Here is a 21,920-nt window from a genome sequence, read left to right as displayed (position 1 = left end):
TGCCTCATGGCCAAAAAAACAAAACATAAAACAGAAGCAATTTTGTAACAAATTCAATAAAGACTTTTAAAATGGTCCACATCAAAAAAAAAAAAATCTTAAAAAAAAAGAAAGAAAGAAAGAAAAGAGGTTTTTATATATGAGAGCTCAGCAGGCAGCAAACCGGTTGAAGTACAGCTCCCAGGAGGAACATTCACCACTGTAGACTGAGCAGTGATCACCACCTAGGATATGTCTGTGTAAGAACGCATTGCATGAATGATCTTGCTGCCCATGGGGACATCCATACACTGTAACATGGTGGCTAAGAGGGTGGTCTTAAGAGTCAGACCACCTTGGTTTGAATCCTCACTCACTGTGTGGCCTTGAGCAAGTTACATCACCTCTCTAGATTCAGTTTCCTCATCTGTAAAATAGGAATAGCAGCATTATTTACCTCGTAGTTTTGTTGTGAGAATTTAATGAGTTAAACCATGGAGAACAGTTTCTGGCAAATGGTAAACATTCGATAAACATCAGCAATTTATTACTTCCTCAGTGGTGCTCAGGGCTTTCTCATTGCATTTATTTGGATATAGACTGAAACTTAAGCCAAACAGACTGAAATCAGGGAAGACAGGAACAGGTTAATGGTGTGCCTCAGGGAAAGAGACTGAGTGGATGTGTATGTGGGGGACAAGTCAAAATAAGGACAGAAATAAAAGGAATGAGGTACTGCATGTACCATCAAAGGTATAAAGCGGGACTGGCTGTATCTTCTTTCCTTGTTAGGAAATAACTGGTATATATAAATTTTTTTCCTCAGAGTGGAATGTATTTCTGCATTATATTTATATTGTAGACCACCATTCCTGAGGGGAATAAAAGTAACAAAAACAATAATAAAGCCACATTTTGTAAAAATTTTTATAATTTAAAATAAGCCTAGTTTTCTTGGGGGCACTGGAAGTGCATTGCTTTCCATAAAGGGCAGGTGGTCCCCAGCTCCCCACCTATAAAAACAGCTCAAATAAGTTTGCAGCAATTTTTTAAAAAACTCTCATTAACTAAATCTGAAGTGGTTTAAATTAGATCCAGGCCAGATTGCCTTTTCTTGCCCATGACGAACTGAAGTAGAATGCTTCAATTCCAGAGGCTTTATTTTTTTCATTATTTTCTTCACTCATTAGACTCTCTGAGCCACGCAGGTGGTCTCAGCCCCCTTGGTTGGGTATTGCAGTTATTACAACCCTCTTTCCTAATGTGGGTCCACATGCAAAAGAGACTTCTTTAGGAATGGCTTTGACTTTTTTGAGAGGACAAACTGCATTCATGTGTTCTGTCCATCTACCTAAGTCTCAAATAAACGAACTGAAGCAATTTTAGTTTAAGAGTCCCATCCTCACCAGGACCTCATCTCATTAGAAGGCACACACTACTACAGAGCACACCCTCCATAGCTGTGTTTCCCCCGCCCTATGCCAGACCCGCAAGGCAGCCAACCTATGTGGCGGAAACAGAGATGCCCTAAACTGCTCTTTACACATGATCTCATAGTACGTGGAAGGATGTTACGGCCAGCTGTTTTCCTTAGCTGGAGACCAGCAGTTTGCACCTGTGAAGAATCAAATGGCATGCCCTCTGAGGGCGGCCACTGCCAGGGCGGGTGTGAAATCCTGTGCCCTCTGCCTTGTTTTCCTAACTGGCTGGAATATGCTGGCCAAGCACCAGGGTGTGTTTATTACATCCTCTCTGGGCTCAGAGTCTTGGACACGTTTCAAGTAGAGAAGTGACACACATCTTGCCCAGGTCGCGTTTCTGTGACATCCGGCAGGCCTTCCACAAAAACACTTGCAGGAGGAAAAGGAAAAGAATGACAAAGGCAACTGAGAACCACATTACTGTCCTCATCCTGACTGTGTGGAAAAACATCCTGCGACATAGGAGCTGGATGGATGCTATGCATCTCTAACTAGGAAATCAAGACTAAGGGCCCTAGGGGCCATTCCACAAGATGAAGGACCTGTGACTTAAAAACCACAGTTTCCCCAAGGGTGGGGGATTTAGTTAAAACTTTGGAAGGTTCAATGTCTTTGGGGAAGCCTTGGTTGGTGCCAGCCGGCAGCTACTTAATACTACAGAATTGCCATCATCGGGGAAGATTCTTTTTTCCAAAATGCAAGTAGCTTTATTGTTTTTTATATTGTAAAAAGGGTACATGCTAATTGAAATGATATTAATAAGTCTCTCGCAGAGTGTAAAGAAAACAAAAAAATCTTTTAAGTATATACAAGATATGCTTTCACATAACAGAGCTGATTTTCCATAGCCTCTCTCAATGATATAGGGTTGAGTCGCTGATTCTTTCTGAGTGCAAACCCCAGTGCTGGTGGTGAAGGGAACACAGAGAGGAGAAAGACATGGTCCCTGCCCTAGAGGGGCTCACAGTGAATGGGGGGCAAGAGAGATGTACAAACAGATGATTAGAGTTTAACTTGGTGCCTGTTAACTACTGATTTCTGAACTGGATCAAGAAGGAAAGAACTCACCTTGTGTGGCTGAGTTTGGAAGTGTGTTCTAAGTGAGGCTTGTTGCATGATAGGATTATGTCAGGGGAGGAGGAGGAAAGTATTCATGGGAGGACACAGCTGGTGCAATGGCATGCAGCTGGGGGAAAGCCTTCTGGAAGCCATGAAGAGTTTCAAGTGCCTGGATAATGGAGGGAGGGGAGAGGGATGAGGCTGGATGGTAGACTGGTTCCAGATGATGGAAACTCCTCATTGATTAGCAGGCAGTTCTTGTTTTCTACCTTCTCTCTCCAAACTTAACTTATCACTGGTGTCCAGGTCACGTGGGAACAGTATTTTGTTTCCCTTTATTGTGTAGACAAGCAAATGAATACTGTGTACCTCAGAGTTCCCCAGAAACTAAAGAGCCTGTTAAAAGGACAAACAGTCCCCACAAATAGTTGCAAATGTAGGATAGTAATGGTTACAAAAGTTACATGTTGCAGCAATTTTCAACAGTGTCTTGTAATTATCAACTGTAATTTAGGCCAACCGACCAAATCCACAAGGGGCTCTCAGTGGCTCTGTGAGGGGAGAGCTTGGCAAGGCCTAGAAAGGGGCCTCTGCTTGACCAATCTCCCCTCAGGATTGAACCCCAAGGATAGTTAGCCTGGTCCCCGCAGATCTCACCTTCTCTTTTCAGAGGGGACTTCTGCCTTTCTTATACCGGTGTCTGTGAGGAAGCAGGCCTGTGCCTGCCCCACCAAAAGCATAAAGTTTCCACTTAGCGACTGCCCTTCTAGGCTTGAGCTTAAGATGTAAACGAATCCTGGATTCATCAGAAAGGACAACGTGGCATTGGCAGCAAGTGGGTTGCTACTTCCAGCTCAAATCCTGCTGCTCTTTTAAGGCTGTAGCACAGACCTTGCTCTGCTCATAGCCCTTAGGCTTAAATCACTTCAGCATAAGCCAGCTCTTCTGATCTCTGGTGGCCTCGGCCTGCAGCGGCTTGAAGCAGGGTTTTGGTTCCTGGCCAGTGATTGAGGTCTGGTTGCAGCCGTGAGAGCACCGAATCCTAGCCACTGGACCAGTGGTCAGCGACAAGGCCCTGGCCCTATGGCTTTGCAGAAAAAGAATTCCCACAAAGACGGAAAGTAGTGAAACAAGTAAAGTATTTATTAGGAGAAAAACGAGTACAGTACATGTGGATAGACACACGGGCAGGCTCAGAGAGTCACGCCCTCGTGGCAGTTTGAATCACTTTTATGGGGCATTTCTTCCGGGTTTCCTTTGGCCAATCATTTTGATCTGCCTGGTTCAGAGTCCATACCTGGTTCAGAGTCCGTATTTGGTATAGCTCAGGATTTTTCCATGTGTGCACACACATCTCTTAGCCAAGGTGGAGTCCACTGAAGAGGCCTATGTGTAGGTTTGGCCACTTGGTATCACTCCCCTTTTTTTTTTTTTAAATTTCAATTATAATATTTTTTATTTTTAAAAATTCTTTTTGTTTCGCAAATTTGCAAGATCATTACTTTTTTATATTTTATTTTATTATTACTATTTTTTAACATCTTTATTGGAGTATAATTGCTTTACAATGGTGTGTTAGTTTCTGCTTTGTAACAAAATGAATCAGTTATACATATACATATGTTCCAATATCTCTTCCCTCTTATGTCTCCCTCCCTCCCACCCTCCCCATCCCACCCCTCCAGGCGGTCACAAACCACCGAGCTGATCTCCCTGTGCTATGCGGCTGCTTCCCACTAGCTTTTGACCTCCAAGGAGCCTTTCTCTGCATGTGTAGCTGGGGAGGTCTCCTGACTTTGAGAATGAGGAATATGTGGTCTATCTGGGCAGGGCCCAGCCTCCTCTCTCAATTGTCCTGTTAGTCCCTTCTCGGAGTATCTGTCCACAGGGAACGAACTCAAACCATTTGCTCCAGGGGCCTGTCTCTCTCCTGCTTCCCTTCAACTGCCAGCATCTGCATTTCTGAGTCTGTGGTTTTCCCCAACTCTACAAGCCACCCGCTGACATGCATGGCAGGATAGATGTGTGACGAATATCACCCCCAGCCCCACTAGCAGCCTTCAACCAATGATGGGGGTATTTATACCCCGACTCTGTCACTCCTCAAATGAGGTAACTCTTTTCCCAGAATCTCCTGGCATCCCTTCCGAGCTATTTCCCTTCTCTGCCTCACTCTTCTACTCCTGTACTCATCTGCTGCAGTTTCCAAATAGATGATTTGCACATAAATCATCTCAGGGTCTGTTTCTGGGGAGCCCAATCCAAGAAAAAGTCATTTCCATACCCTCCCAGGCCATCACCATCTTCCCTGCTCTGAGCATGTGAGAGTGTACAGCTGTAATGTGGAGTCTGCACCTGACTTTCTTCTGGTTGCATTTGCCTTCTGTTCGCTTGGTGTATGAATCCACACACTCCCAACCCACTCTAATACCTTACATTTCCTTGTTACCCTGCACTGCAACTGTATTTGTGGCTCCTAGCATGTGGGCCACAAATACTTGCTGACCAGCTGTTACATAGAGACTGGAACTTGACTGGACACTAGTACAAGTCTTGTACTAGTAGACGGCAGCTGATGACATGGCAGGTTGTGAGGAAGACCAGGAACATTAAAGACATTGGGTTCCAGTTGTGGGTGGTGGCTACTGCTTTTCAGGTTCTGTTGGTCTCCTTTCTGTGTGGTGGTCAAAGTGTGGTCCCCAGCTTTGGGCACCACTGGGAACTTGAATCGGAATCTACAAGTTAACAAGATCCCCAGGTGATGTGTGTGCACATGAAAGTGTAAGAGGCACTCGTCTCAAGGATCCAGGCCCCACAGGGCTTATCTGCTATAGGATCCCCCCGGGGGTCTGGGCATGCCCACATACGTATATGCATGCATGATTCATGTATGTTTATAGACACAGCCATACCCCCGCAGGTTTCTTTGTAAGACCCATTTGTTTCAATGTAAATAAATCAATAACCTTTAAAAATGATCATCTTTGGCAATGTTAGGGTAAACAGAAACCCAGGGAGCATCAAACATTATTTATTATACAGTTTTGAGCATTTATCACACATCTGATGTGTGCAAGGCACTGTAGAGAGTGTAAAGTTAAATAAAATTCAGCTCTTGTGTTGTTGGAAGGGGCTTTGGTTTTTCTTCACTTAGAAATGATCCTTCAGTGGGCTTTGACACTTCCTGTATAACATTCCTAGAATTCCTCACCCCATCCCCACTCCTATGGAAAATGAGGTGGCAATGAGGGGAGGATGGGGGGAGAGTGTTCCTAATTAACAGTTTTAAATAACATAGGGGATATATACAAGATTTTCCTATTGCTTAACTTTTTTTTTTTCCTTGTTACTCAATTCATCATCTTTTGACCAGGATCTGGAAGCATCCCCAAAACCCCCAGCAGGATTTGACACATAGATGGTATCACCATGATGTAAAGTTTTTTTTTAATAACTGTACTCTCAAAAAATATGAGGAGAGTACTTGAAAGTAGATGAATTTTGTTGCATAGCCATAACTATACTATGTGAGCTGATATTTACATTTCAGCTCTCTGCCTTATTTATCAAAAACTGTAAGCCTGATTTTATTTTGTAGTGAATAGGGATGGGGAACTTGGTGCTGGTTCACAGCCCCTAAGAAAAGATGTATCTGACAGTTGGCTGATCAGTCACGCTGAAATGTTCACGTTATAGTTCTTAGCATTAACCAGCATGAGTCTTGTTATCCACATGTATATAACACAAAAGAAATTACACTGAGAAGGGTATCTTAACATCAGTTTATTCCTTGTTAAGTAATGAATAAATCTAGAGTAGATAAAGAAATAGTTGCTATTTAAGATTAGTAAATTTAAGATGTCTGGAAAATGTTTTCAGAACTGTAGATTTCCCAACTTCAGCACTATGTAGATCCCATAGAGTTTCAAATATCTGGCAATTCACCCAGAGAAGTGGAAGACAAACACTTTCCTAACTATCTCCCATTACTGAAATCTTTATTTACTTAGTATGGTTGATTTTAGAAATCCCTGGATTATACTAAGCTCCTATCGATGTCTACATTTTCTCTGGCTCTTCCTTCGACTGCCTTCTTCTTTGAAGACAAACTTCCTTCAGCTGTACGTAGCATTCTCTGTGACGGTGGTCCCTATCTCAATCAAATGTCCCTTTCCTCCTTCAAAACACTTCCCAGAGCCCACCTTCTCTATGATAGCTCCACATTCCTAAAGCATTATTTGGTGACCAACTCTTTCTCCTTCATGATTGGTAAGTACAAACTGATTGTCAGGGAAGGAGGGTAGTGGGAGGAAACGGGAAGTTACAAAGATTTCCTGAAGGAAATATTCTACCTTTCTCCACTTTAGAAAGTGAGAATTACCTTAAAGGCTAAATGCATAGATTTTAGCATCCCATACAGTAGATAAAATGGAAACAATGGATACAATGAGGTGACTCTTCTATTATTCTGCTGAGGAATGGCAAGATTAAATCATGCTATGGTCTAAATGTGCATGGCCATCCTCACAATTCCTATGTTGAAGCCTAACCTTAAGGTGATGGTATTAGGAGGTGGAGCCTTTGGGCGGTGATTATGTCTTGAGGGTGGAGCCCTCATGTACAGGATTAGTGCCCTTATTAAAGAGTTTCCAGAGAGCTCCTTTGCCCCCTTCTTCCATGGAACCAAAAACCAAATCTGCCAACACCATGATCTTGGACTTTGCAGTCTCCAAAACTGTGAGAAATAAATATTTGTTGTTTACAAGCCACCCAGTGTGTGATATTTTGTTACAGAAGCCCAAATAGACTAAGACAAAACATGAGTCCATTCAAGATCTCAACACAACCTTATCTAAAAATCCTAAAATGCTGTTCTGCTTTATTTCCACTGTTTACATAAAGGTGAGCTCACAAGTGAGTGGAAGGCAATTTGGAAAGTAATTTTTTCCTCCAAGCTACTACATTTCAGACCTTCTCTTCTGAGCACATCCTGGCCAGACAGACATACCTTCAAACCCCCATCCTATTAACTGCAGTTTGTTTGCATATTTTGATTTACTTATTTATTTATGCCCTGCTGACTTCCAGCAAGCAGTTCAGGCAGTTCACAATGAAAACATAGTTGCTATGAGACCAGAAATAATTAACCCAAGGCAAAATCCAGGAACGAGAAAGGGGAGCATTGGGGGGATAGGGGGCAAGTAGCAAAAAAACTTAAACTATCCTAGCTAAGGAAATCAACAATCTCAGGCAGGGTCACATTTGCAGACTGCATTTTTCCATTTCATTCTCCCCTATAAGTAATGAAATAATATTTATCCAAGTATTTCTGTCTAACTTGTATTTTAGGAGTTACGTCTCAGCTACCATGAATAAAACATCCTGGTGATATTTTTTTGACAGTAAGTAGGTGTAAAGAAAGATAGGCATCTTGTATTTAATTGTATAATGAGTAAATTATGTAATATAATGAGTAAAGTATGGAAAGTTCAATTGTAGCTGATGTATAGTTCAACTGAGTTAAATCTTACCATATTGTTCCTTTTCTAATGACCACAAAGCACTTTTTCTTTTTTTCCTGGCAAAAGGTTCAAACACAATTTCTCTTTCTTTCTTCCTTTCATTTTTCTTTCTTCCTATTTCTTTTCTTTCTTTTTGGACCTGTAATAAGCAACTTTCTTCAAAATGGTTTCCATGATTGGGCCAGAAGACCTGTGGTTACTTTTTTCTATCATTCTGTGATTATACCACATTTGCAAAACAGATATTGTGTAGTTAAAGATGGGCTGCTTCTTTGAGTTCTCTAGAAATGTTTCAATGCTAAAATCCCCAATGGTCTTTCAAAAAGTTTCCTTAATTGAAGCAAAAGAAATAGTGGAACCATTGTTGGGGATAATCAATGAGAGGTCATTTACATGAGGGGACCGTGGTGTGGTGGGAGAAGAAATTCTGGCTCCGTATAATTCATTCTGAGTCGCTTGAACCCACACAAAAGATTTACCTTTAAAAGGCTAAGTTCCCAAGCCCCCAGTTTTTAAAGAGTAAATCCGAACTGTAGAACCTCTAAATCCTTTATCAACCCACAAAATAACACTATGTTCAAAGCTCAAATTAGATAGATTTCTACAAGCTTTAAGGTCTGTAAGTATTTGGGGGTCAATGCAAAGAAAAGATGCTGGGAAATAAACTCTCAGCACAAATGAAGAGAGATTTGGGTTTTCAGACATAAATGTGGCCACACCAAATGCTATTTAGGGAAAAATAATCTTAAATTTGAAACACTTATTTGACAGCAGACCGTGTTCAGTTTTCTGGCCTTTAAAAAAATCAATCATACTAAAAACATAATTTATTTGGTTACATTATTGTCTCAAATAGCAAGACATTTCACATTCTCTGATTTCTACTTTAAATCCTAAGTCAACTTCATTGAAACCTCTCTTTGAGGAAGACATAGTAAGTTCAACATTTAAATAAAAGCCATAACTGCTTTATACGTGCAAAAATTATACCTTGTATTTTTTTGTTTTTTTTTTTTACAAGGGCAGGGTTTACTTTAGCATTCTGTGCCTAATGCACGGAGTTGAACTGAGTCCAGTAGATCCTTAATTTTTGCCATGTTACAAAATTTGAGGTTCATTCAAAACAAAGGATACATCTGTTTTCATCAGCTGCTTCTTAAATTTTATTACTGGGACTTATTCTTTTTAATTGTTTTGCCTAAGCAGTATTGTTTTACTAGGCATGATTTATTACTCTCCCATGTGCCCACAGAAACTGTGTGTTCCTGAAATCATGCAAACTAAATCAAAAATCATAAGGAAAGGATGGGAAGTTATTCCCTTTACATTGGATTAAATGATCATTTAGAATATGTAAATATGTTTAAATTATAATAGAGCTTTGTTTTTCAATGGGAAGAAAAATATGTTCAATTAAGTCCAAGCTGATATAAAGAAAATTGAGGCTTGATCAGAGGATAGAAGAAAGAATTGAGGAATACAACTTTTTGGAACGCTATTTTAAAAATCAGCTCAAAATTGGAGGATTATCTGCCTAAGGAGACATTAACAGTGTTTTTGTTTGTATATTCTCTACTTCGTTCCACAAAAAGAGTTCTCAGGCAGCTTGCTCTCTCAATGTTCTATTTAAAATAAAATATCAAATCTTAGCTTTTGAACATGATAAACTAATAGCATTTGATGCCTACTTACTGTGCAAGCATTTTGTGTATATTTTTGTGCTAGTATTTTCAGGCTAGAAGAGCATATCCTTGTCTGGGGGTAGCATAATTTTTAAAGAGTAAAATTTATTAACTGTAGAATTATCTTGGAACTTATAGATTACTGGATGACTTTATTTTACTGGACCATTACTGCCTTGTCTACTTCAATTGGCGACATTTTGTGGAATTGAAAATGTTATAACTGTAGAATATTTTTGCTTCAGATACAGGAAAATATTGAGAAAGACTGGGAAATAATTGCAAAGAGAAAAGGATCTAGCTATTGATAGATCATGAGGATTCAAGTCACTAAGAAAACCTTAAGTTATATAGTCTTTTGACTTAATCCTGTGACATTTTTAAAAAGAGAAATAGGCTTTCTCGGTAAAATGTTGAGCAAATTTCACTTCTAGCTAAACCGTTCCGCAGGTTACTGAAACAGTGGCCCATATTTGCTTCCTGAGCGGGTATTGGGGTTTTGGACATCTCTAGAACTTCCAAACCTTTATCAATTCACAAAATAAGTTAACTCAGAAAAATTAAGGGAATATATGGCTTCTGAGACAGCTTATTTTAGTTTTGGTGATAATTTAGATATGTCTGCATTTACATTTAGGATTTTCGACACTGAAACAATATTAGCTAACATTTACTTAGCATTTCCCTGTGCCAGGCATTGTTCTGAATGCTTTGTTTTTAACTCACTGAATCTTCACAACCACTGTATGAGGCGGACCCATTAACCTGTTTTATGAACTGAGCCATGGAGAGTTAAGTGACTTGCCCAAGGTCCATGACTGCCTCGTGGCAGTGCCAGGATTCAAACACAGGAAGGAGCTTCTGAGCACACTGTGACCACCACACCACCACCCGCTTCTTCTCAGCTGGGAGGGCTTTCCATGGGACTGCCACCTTTCTGTTCTCTGAGGGTGGAACTTCCTCTGGGAATATGTATCCAAAGAAAATCTCTCACACTTATCAACAACTCAAACAGCCAATACTCTTTTTGTTTGCCCTGCTAGTGTCTTACTCACCAATTCTACTTTCCAAGCAGTAAAGGAAACCTCTGGAAAGGCAAACACTCATTGTTTCAAGGGGAAATTTTAGGCAGTGGAACAACTTAGGCTGCTGCTAGAAGGTGTCTCAGAAAGAGCTATAAATCTTCAGGGTGAGTGCAGTTCAGAGAGGCCTGAGCAGGGGCTGAGATGGAGAAACTTTGCACGTTGCACAGACAGACCAGCTAAATCTAACAGAAAAGAAGGTCTCTAATGAACTGGACTCAGTCATTTGGAATTTCTAAGAAGAGTGACTATAAACTCATCAGTCAATAGAATCTTTAAAATTTTATTTTAAAGGTTAATATCTCAAACTCTGAACAGACAATAGAATAGGAGGGACCAAAAGTCTTCCAGTAGAATAGGACCAGGAGTCATACATCACCAGTAAGTAAAACTTTACATGTTTCAAAGGGACTCCCACTGTTTAAAAATGACTTTTAAAACCTGACATTGATTTCTCTGCAGGGGAGGTATTCAGAGAAAGAGAGAAGCACAAGGGAGGGGCACACCGGTGCTTTCAATGGTATTGCCAGTGTTCTGTTTCATTACTTAAATATGTTTATACATATTCTTTCATATGCAGCACATATTCTATAATATAAAAAAAAACCCATTAAACATTTACTATGTGCCAAATAGTATGGCTGGCATTGACAACAATAATATAATAAAACAATAGGCCTCTACTAAATGGCTTATTTTTTAACTCATTGACATTTCTAGTATAATCACATCTTATTAAGAATAATACTTGTAATAACAATTGATTGCTACCATTTTTTAAAACCATTTGCTCTATGCCAGGTCCTTTATAGGTATTATTTCATTATTCCTCATAACAAAGTCTTGAAGAATTTGTGTCAGCTGAGTTTGTTAATAGCATATCAAACTAAAGGCAGCTTCAATAATAAGAATATTTATTATCTCATTTAAGAAGTCTGAAAGACTTGATGGGTCCAAGTTCCTTCAAAAATTCCAAAATGTCATCAAAAACCCTTGGTGACAAGGCTCTTTTCTCTCCACCTCCCCAGTATATTGACTTGGCCCCATAAGTATGTCCCCTCATGCTTGTAAGATGGCTGCCACAGATCCAGGCAGCACATGATGTAGACACATGATGTAGACACAGCAATGTCTGTGTCTTAAAGAAAAGGCAGGTGTCCTTCCATGTCTCTCTTCTTATTTGGGAGAAAAACCTTTTCCATCAATCTCTCACCCCAGAAAACTTCACCTCAAGTCCAAATGCCCTCAAGACGGGTAAACTCATATACCCGTCCCCTAGTTACAAAGGAGGCTGAGGAGTTGAATAGCTGTCATTTTCACATTATGGCAGGATGGAGATTTTACCAATAAGAAAGAAGGTGATAGGATGAGATATGACTATTGATAGGCAAGCAAAAATATCTGCCACTGAATTGCTAGCTCTAATTTATAGATGAAGAAACTGAGGCTCAAAGTGGTTAAATAAGATGCTCAAAGTTATACAGCTAATAAAAACACCAGGCCCAAAATTATCTCATGTTTTTCTTAACATAAGTCCAGCCATACCAAAAAAAAATCTATCAGTACAGCCATTCCCCAAAAGGAGGTAGGAAGATTTAACAAATCCTATTTTGCTGAAAAGCATGAGGTTTCCCCACCTCATGGTTCCAGAGCCATGTCAGGAGTGTTGGGGTGTTGATGGTGATTTTCAATAATAAACTTTATGTCAGGCAACACATTAAGCACTGAAGGTACAAAGATGAACATGACATGTCCAGCCTTTGAGGGGCACACCGGGAAAGGTGACAGTGACACAGAAATTGCAGGCACGGATGTCAGGGCTCTCATGAAGATACAGCCAGAGGTCTGAGGAACACAGAGATAGGTGCAAGCAACTTTGGCTGGAAGAGTTCAGGAGGACTTCACAGAAGAGGTGACGTTTGAAGTGGTTTAAAGACGTGTGGGAGGGTACAAGGAAGAGAAGGGGAGGAAGGGCTTCCAGTAGCCAACAGTCTGCCCTAATGGAAGACATCTGTTTCTGATGGAAACTGGGTTGCTAAAGGAGATGGAAGAAGAGAAAACGATTTTAAGGGTGGTCTTTTAAAATGGCAACAACCCCTAGCCACAGATAGCTCCGAGAAGAAGGCATATCTCAGTATCTCCAACATGAACACCACTTCATAAATGTCTTACCGAGCATATCAGAATCTATTAGAAAAGGATTTACAGATAAGTTTCTCCTTTGGCTTTCTCATAATTACAATTCTCATTCAGGGAGAGCTTCATTCAGTGTTCCAAACCAAATGGATCCCTTTTTTGAAAAGAATGGCATTATTCTAACCTCTTTTTTTCCTTTTTTTTTTGTAAAGAATCAAAAAAGGCAAAGAAGGATTTTAGAATATGTCATGTTACCATGTTTTTCATATTCTGCTCTAAATAACTGAGTTGCTGTTCCAGTCATACTCAATGAGAATGTGCATACTATTTTTTTGAAGTTGATTTACAATATTGTGTTCAATTCAGGTGTACAAGAATGTGCATCCTATTTAGTTCAGGATTTAAAAAATATTTCTAATAGCTCAAATGTATTAATTATATGGTTAGGTCTTTGATATATCTACTTGTGTGTTACTTGCTTTAACTATCAATTTTGAGAGACGTATATTAAAATCTCCAACTACAAATATTCATTGATCTATTTTTCCCTGAAGTTTTACCAATTGCTAAATAAATTTTGAGGTGGTTTTGTTAAAAATAAAAAACAAAAAACAATTGAGTTGCAAGCAAAAAGCAAATGGCTGTCGCCAGCCTTCAATCTGCACACCCAAGTTGGGTCATATATACAAATCCATCTGTGGTGGGGAAAAGAATTAATATGTGGGTGAAAAACAGAGCACATGTGGATTTGGATATACAGTAACTTACTAAGGAAAGAACGTTTCAATTAGTTTAAAGGCAAGGAGAGAATCTGCCTGTGGTGAAAAATAGAAGGAAAGAAACTGGCAAGATGAGCTGGAGACTTAAACTCAAACCAAACTCCATATGACCTGGTTAAGCTGAGCTCACATTCCTGATGGCTGAATGGAAAGTCAGGCCCAGCAGTTTGGAATATCTTTCAATTCTGACCAGAAGATAATTTTCTTTTATAGGAGGTCCACAAAGATGCAAGATTGATTAATCGATCCACCTATCTACGTGTCTATCTGTCTATCTATTGATATCTATCTATCTTTCTATTGACCTTACTGATTTTATATTCACAGAATTCACCCTAGTCTCTAAACTGTGTTTGTAACCCCAAATCAATACTCGAGGTGCTTGTGCGGTCACTCACAGACTTGCACAGAATAGTGCCCACTGCACAGGTTCCCAGCTGGGGTTGAACAAGGCAATGCTCTGCCTTCTTGTTTCAGTTCCCCTCTCTCTGTAAACAAGTGTCTGTTCTTCTCATGGTCTGTTTAGTGCCACAGTCTAATCTTTGTGCTCTTTCTTGGTGACTTCATCGCTTAAAATGTCCACAAGTTTAGTGCTGAAGTGCTCTCTAGTGTTCCCAAGTGTGAGAAGGCTGTGATGCACCTTATGGAGAAAATTCGTGTGTTATGTAGGCTGCATTCAGGCACGAGTTATAGCGCTGTTAGCTGTGAGTTCAATTTTAATGAATTAACGATCTGTATCAATTAAGACATCTTTATTTTTTTTCTTTTGAATTTTACTTTATTTTTTTTATATAGCAGGTCCTTATTAGTTATCTATTTTATGCATATTAGTGTATATATGTCAATTCCAATCTCCTAATTCATCCCACCACCATCCCCCCCCAGCTTTCCCCCCTTGGTGTCCATAGATTTGTTCTCTACATCTGTGTCTCTATTTCTCCCTTGCAGACCAGTTCATCTGTACCATTTTTCTAGATTCCACACATATGCATTAATATACATGTTTGTTTTTCTCTTTCTGACTTACTTCACTCTGTATGACAGTCTCTAGGCCCATCTATGTCTCTATAAATGACCCAATTTCGTTCCTTTTTATGGGTGAGTAATATTCCATTGTATATATCTACCACATCTTCTTTATCCATTCATCTGAAGATGTCTTTAGATAGAAACACACATAAAACAAGGTTATGTATTGATCAGTTGATGAAAATGTGTGACCAGAGACTTTCAGGAACCTACCTCTATATTTGCTCTAGAAGCAATGCTTCAGTATTTGCTAATTCAGTGTTTGAAATGACTTTATAGAGCATAGCTACTATGAATAATAATAATCGACTCTGTGTACACAAACACACACATACACACAACACACACACATACACATATACATAGAGAGACAGACAGTGATATATCATCACATTCACCAGCAGTGTGAGGCTGTCTAGCAGAGTCCTCTGAGCTGAAATAATTTCCCACCTTCTCACAGACTCCAGAGTAGGGTGCCCAACTGTCCCAATTTGCCCTCGATTGAAGAGTTTCCCAGGATTTGGAACCTTCAATGCCAAAACCAGGAAAATCCCAGGACCAATCAGAAAGAGTTGGCTCCCCTACTCTAGAGTTTCTTGAAGCCAGGTAATTGAGGTGGAGGAGGGGCCCATACTAACCCTTCAGCTCTTGCTCTGAAGCTAGTATCCCCACCATCATTAGGAAAGAGGCTCATGGAATAAATACACCACCAAGCAACTGCTGGCCTCACTCAGGCTTCTGAGGGCTCCTAAGTAAAGGCTGGGCTCTCCCTGGCAAAGCTTCACTGAGAAAGCATTAACAAGCTCATTTGATTTACATTCCTAATGCCCCTTGCAAGTGTCTTTTTGGTGTGTGGAGACGTCTAAGAGTTGAATTATGAAAAAATAACAATGAAATGGCCCAGTAAAAAAGCAAGAATAACAGATGCCCAGTAAATAAAATATTTTCATTCAGGCAGCAAAATAAATTATTTTCTTTAACTCTTTTGTAAATTGATAAAGGACAGAGAGAAAAGTATGGATTTTAGGACCAAATCCACATTTCCTAAAATCAGCAAATTCTCAAACTTTCAGAGATTTGGAACTCTATATAGACTAGTGATTCTCAGCCCTGGCTCTATATTAGAATTACTTGGGAGGTTTTAAAAATTCCTCTGCCTGGACCCCACCCATCACAATGAAATTAAATAGAAATGGGGGCGGGGGGAAGAGGGGAATTATTGGGCATTAGAATTGTTCTAAAAGCTTCGCAGGTGACTCTAACATACAGCCAGGGTTGAGACCCTCTCACAAGGAGCATAGTGTTGAGAAAGGGTCTTGGGAAAGTTCAGCAGAGAACGCTGAAATCAGTTGCTGATACCTGCTGTGGGTGGAAGACAGGAAGGTAGCAGCAGACAGGGCTGCACTAAGCCATCTTTTTCAGCCTAGCCAAAGTGGAAATATTCAAACTGAAATCAGGCAGATCTTGATTCACTCTTGTGTCTGCTACCAAGACTCGTATTACCAGTGTAATCTTGGTCCAGTGCTTGGCCCTCTTATCAGTATCTTCATCCTCTTACCATTTTGCAAGGTTGTCATGAGGATTAAGTGAGGAAGCAGATGCCAAGTACCTGGGACACAGTGGATGCTTAATAGAGGGAAACAATCATCACCATAACCAGGCACCCACATTTTCATTTTTGGCCGCTTTCTGATTTACATTCTGTTATCCTAACAAAGAATAACAGAGGCGTTTTATGAGATAATAGCAGTATTTTACAAACAAAATGAATAACACAAAAAAAATGAATGGTATGACCAAGGCAAATCACTGCCTGTGACCCCAATCCAGCCACACCTATTCATTTACTTATTGTCTGTAGCGGTTTTCCCATAACAGATACCACATGGCCCATAAAGCCAAAAATATTTACTCTCTGATTCTTTACAGGAACAGTTTGCTGACCCTTGATTCTAGTTCATCAATTCTCAGTGCGGTCCATGGACCCCCGAGACCCCTTCAGGGGATCTGCGAGGTCCAAGCTATTTTCACACTAATACTCACACATCATTGACCTTTTTCACTGTGTTGACATTTGCACTGAAAGGACAAAAGCGATTATGGGTAAAACTGCCAGTGCCTTAGCACAGATCAAGACAGTGGCACCAAAACGTACTCATCGACGCCTTCACCACCACATGTTTGCAGGGAAGAAACCAAACAAACAAAAAGCCAGTTTCACTTAACTCAGGTTGGCCCTGTTGATATTTTGAGCCAAATATTTTGATATTTGGTTTCCGGGGGGCTGTCCTATGCACTGTAGGATGTTTAGCAGCGTCTCCAGCCTCTACCCGGTAGATACGACCAGCTTGTCCCCCCTAACACCCCCAGCAGTGACAACCAAAAATGTCTCCAGACATTTTTTGAAATTGCTTTTATTTAACTTAATAACTGGTAAATATCAATAGATATAACTCAGATGAACAAAAACTCTTTGGTGTCTTCTATAACTTTTTAAGACAGTAAAAAGTCCCTGAGACCAAAAAGTTTGAGACCTGTTGGTCTATTTTGTATTTACAGAGTATTTATGATATTTACACCACTAAATCAAAATAAAGTGAAAAGGATCCTATAACTGATGATGAACAAGAGACAGGAAAAAGGAGTGGGAAAATATGTGCAAGGGTGGGTTTGGGATTTGGGGTGGGAGGGATGGAAGTATAGCCAGAGAAGACACAGCTTTAGAGACACGGGGGTCAGTGTGACCTGAGTGAATTAGTCCTCCATGTGTGCCTCAGTTTTCTTCTTATAAAATTGCAGTGATCACAGTATTATTGGGAGGATTGCATGAATAAATACATAAAAATCATATAGAATAGGATTGGCACTTAGATTTAAGTGTTCTCTGTGGGTCAGCTATTATTATTTTAATATTAAATAATCAATTTATGTCAGAAGGGATGAGGTCAGGCTTGCCATTAAGGCACACCGGTGCTGCTGACCCTGTCCCCACGGTGGGATGACTGAAAGCAGAAAAATGCAGTCACTGGTCCCCAGAGATGAAATATTGTGGAGCCAAGAAAGAAATCAGAATCTCCTAAACCCCTTCTTACCCTAACATCACACTTTCTAATCCAGAATCACATCTGTTACCCCTGTGAGGTACATGGGCATGCTCCAGGTTTTCAGAACAAGCGATGTGAGGTTGGCTAGGCTTCATGCGTTAGTTCCAGAGCAGCTATAACTTTTCTTGTTCCCACACTGTGATTAATTTTTCCTTCAGCTCAATTTGGCTGCCAGAAAATCATCCAGAATTGTGTTGATTTCAGCAAGTACGCACACAGCCATCCTCACCTTTAGGAAGACATGTGCTTTCAAAAAAGGGCTCTTAATGAAACCGTAGGGACACTTCTTAGGTAAGCAAATGAAATGTTTGTGGACTGACTAAAAAAACTGCTAAAGAAGAACCTGAAGCTGAAGCTGAGGAAGTTACTTGAAATTTGAAATCGCATTGTCCATAGTAAAGTGCCACATCTCCCGTGTCCCTTTTCTTATCTCTTCCAACCTCCCTTTGTCAATCAGGACACTTTTTGCTGTAACTGTTTTCTGTGGTTACTGAGACTATTGGGTTTAGATCCTAAAATCTTGCTGAATTCACATGTAATATTCTCTGTGAAATCTGACCTGACTACACTATTTAACATTAACCCCCCTCTGTGGGTCTCCCTAATCTGCCTCATCTTCCTTTGAGGTACATTTCTCCATCCAACACACTCTGTATTTTACACATGTATTTTGTTTATTGTCTGTCTGCCTCATTATCATGGCAGAGATTATCTTGTTACTTCAGCGCTATGTTCCTAGCTTCTAAAACAGTGTCTGGTGCAGGGTAGGGACCCTCACATCCAGCTTTTGCCTGAAATGAGGAAGGGAAAATGTCCCTGTGATGCATTGCACACCGTGAATTCACATACAGAGCCCTTGCATGAATGAAAGCATCTATGTTGAAAAAAATATTAGACTCAAGAGTACTTAGGTGTCCTTCTGCAACCTGACAATTATATGAGCCAAAGTATAAAATGGGCTATCAAGGAACTTGTTCCAATGGTGTTTATTTTTCATTCCTCTAATATTGTTATCCTTCAATGAGTAAATATCTCTTCAATTAGCTGTCCAGCTCACTGAAGTGCTAGCCTTAGTCCCACATATCCAGACAGAGCACTGTGCCCTAGGGGTTCTTACCAAATAGTTATTAAGGGATTGATGGCAAATGTAGCCCCTTCCCTAAGAGATGTGTTCCAGTGCAATTGTACATGGACTCTTTGAAAACAAGTTAAGTATTAAAGACTAGGGAAGTTCACTACTGCAATCTGTTCTGTAATAAATATTTCTTTTAAAGTACAGAATTCTTTTGCAACTACATACCTTTATTTGTAAAGTCATGCCTTGGCATATAAGGTTTGCTTAAATCAGTGAATCAAGACATACACACCGAGTGTAGACACTACAGGCTCAGTTCTGTGCCTGGCTGATGATTGATGTATGAGAAGTGGCCCCTTTAGGAGACTTGAGTGGTACATGTAACCGTTAGGGAATTATATGTGGAAGGGGGGATTGTGGGTCCCTTAAAGGCAGAGACCACTTCTCATTCACCTTTGTCATCTAGTGTCTAGCACAGACATATTACAGGCATGCAATAAAAGCACGAGTAAACAAATGATCAAATGCAATCAAGTACTAAAAATATTTTTTAAAAGACTTGATAATACAGTGAAAATTCAGACAGAAGAGGTCGTTGGGAATGGCTTCATGGAGGAGAAAGAAGTTACATCTTGAAAGAAATGAAGGCCCCAAATGCTAGAACAAAGGGGACAGGGGAATTCCTAGCTAGAAGAGTAATTTACACCTGCACACCTATCACTTAAAAGGATTTTGAGCATCAGCCTCCAATATATATTTATTTATAATTATACATATGGTCTATTTTTTTTTTTTTTTTTTTTTTTGCAGTACGTGGGCCTCTCACTGTTGTGGCCTCTCCCGTTGCGGAGCACAGGCTCCCGACATGCAGGCTCAGCAGCCATGGCTCACGGGCCCAGCTGCTCCGCGGCATGTGGGATCTTCCCGGACCGGGGCACGAACCCATGTCCCCTGCATCGGCAGGCGGACTCTCAACCACTGCGCCACCAGGGAAGCCCCCATATGGTCTATTATACTACCATTATGAAAGTTTTTAAATACATTAAAAAATAAGATTTTAAAAGAGCAGTTAAAGATAAAATAAGCATATTTTTAATTATTTTTATTTATTAATGGTATATCATTATATTGGGCATAAATCTACATTTCAAATAACGTTCTTGATAATTTTGAATTTTTTGGCTAACTTCCAATCATGTTGGATTAAATCATGTCACCTCATAATATGACTGATGAGAGGATTTATCATAGGTATAAGAGACAAGTCAGCTAAGCCATTTTCTTGTTATTCACTCACGCCTGAGTTATTCATGCTGTTCTTCATCTTCAGTTTTTTGAAGGAACGTATTTAAGTCAACTGTGAGAGTTCACTTGATTAAAGCTGAGTGATAGAATCTACTCATTCGACCAGGCACATAAAATCTGTAACATGCTGACAAATGCTTAAAGTGAACAAATGAGAGAGAATGTCCTGTGGAGAGGAGGTATACCATTATGGTACATGGCATCATCTGACAGACAGATGGATGGGGGGGTGCCGTTGACCAGGCCTCCCCTGTCCACATGGAGTTAGTGAGTCATAGGCATAGAGGCTTGGCCCAAGGAGGAACCAGAGTTGGGAAGGGTGAATGTGGGGGTCAGATCATTAACGACAGTTGAGAGATTTGGACCTGGCAAGATAGGCTCATGAGACTACATATTTTTAAGAAAGGAGTAACAGGAAAAAGGTTTTATTTTATTTTTTTTAATTGCCTTGGAAATCAGGAAAAAAATCAAAACCTCAAAGAAGCCAATTAAGAGGCATTATGAATGAAACATTGTTAGCTTCAGCTAGCTCTCTAAGTAAACTCCCCATAGAATTGTCATCTGCAGGTCATGGGACTCTGACTTTTTTTTTTAAATATAGACCTTAATTCTTCATCGTCCTTCCCCACCACCACCACCCCAGCTTTGTTAAGGTATAATTGACAAGTAAAATTATAAGATATTTAAAGTGTACAACAAATGATTTGATATACATATACATTGTGAAAGGATTCCCCCTATCAAGTTAATTAACCCATCCATTATCCCATATGTTTTAGCAAATTTCAATTACATGATACAGTGTTATCAACTATGGTCACTATGTTATACATTAGATCCTCAGACCCTATTCATCTTATAACTGAATGTTTATACACTTTACCAACTTTTCCCTATTTCCCCCCCACACCCACTAGTCCTTGGCAACCACTTTTCTAGCCTCTGTTTCTTGGGTTTGACTTTTTTTTTTTAGATTCTACACATAAGAGATACCATAAAGTATTTGTCTTTCTCTTTCTGGCTTGTTTCATTTAGCATAATGCCTCCAGATTCATCCATGTAATCACAAATGGCAGGATTTCCTTCTTTTTCGTGGCTGAATAACTTTTCGTTCTATATATATATGCCACATTGTCTTTATCCATTCGTCTGTCAATGAACACTTAGGTTGCTTCCATGTCTTGGCTGTTGTACGTAATGCTTCTATGAACATGGCAGTGCAGATATCTCTTTGAGATAATGACTTCGTTTCCTTTGGATAGATTCCCAGAAGTAGGATTACTGGATCATAGGGTAGTTCTATTTTCAGAGGAACTGCCGTACTATTTTCCATAGTGGCTGCAGCAGTTTCCATCCCCGCCAACAGTTGTACACGTTCTCCATTGTTCTTGGCAGGAGAGAGCCAGGAGCTGCTTGCCGTTCCTGGTGAGTCAGCTGGCCAGCATGGAGCACTCGTTTCACCATATTCTCCTCTTGGAGATTAAGAGCATCACGGACACCTTCTCCTCCATCCTGGGCCCTCAGAGCAGAGACATCTTCCGCATGAGCAACAGCTTCACTGCCATTGCCAAGCTCCTTACGCGACAACTGGAAACCACCAAGGCCAGAAGTGACAGGTGAGCAGGGGTCCCTGGGTACCTCAGGATCTGTTGTGAACCCACTGAGACATAGCACAAAAGGCTATGTT

The 21,920-nt window shown here is 40.1% G+C and overlaps 1 protein-coding gene across 18 annotated transcripts in view; it reads left to right on the top strand.

The window, feature by feature from the left end:
• VEPH1 (ventricular zone expressed PH domain containing 1) overlaps positions 1-21,920 on the top strand; it is a 713,106-nt gene that overhangs the window by 567,802 nt on the left and 123,384 nt on the right. For all 18 annotated transcript variants that reach the window (XR_013828597.1, XM_079923356.1, XM_079923366.1 and 15 more), the window contains one exon: positions 21,629-21,849. Coding sequence is in view for 17 of the 18 variants with exons in the window: in XM_079923356.1 (XP_079779482.1) it covers positions 21,629-21,849 (221 nt within the window). In the remaining variant the exon portion in view is untranslated. The remainder of the gene's footprint in view (positions 1-21,628; positions 21,850-21,920) is intronic.

Source organism: Stenella coeruleoalba, assembly GCF_951394435.1.
Source record: "Stenella coeruleoalba genome assembly, chromosome: 5".
Lineage (NCBI taxonomy): Eukaryota > Metazoa > Chordata > Mammalia > Artiodactyla > Delphinidae > Stenella > Stenella coeruleoalba.
Note: the sequence above shows the minus strand (reverse complement) of the source record. Positions and strands in the feature narration are given on the sequence as shown.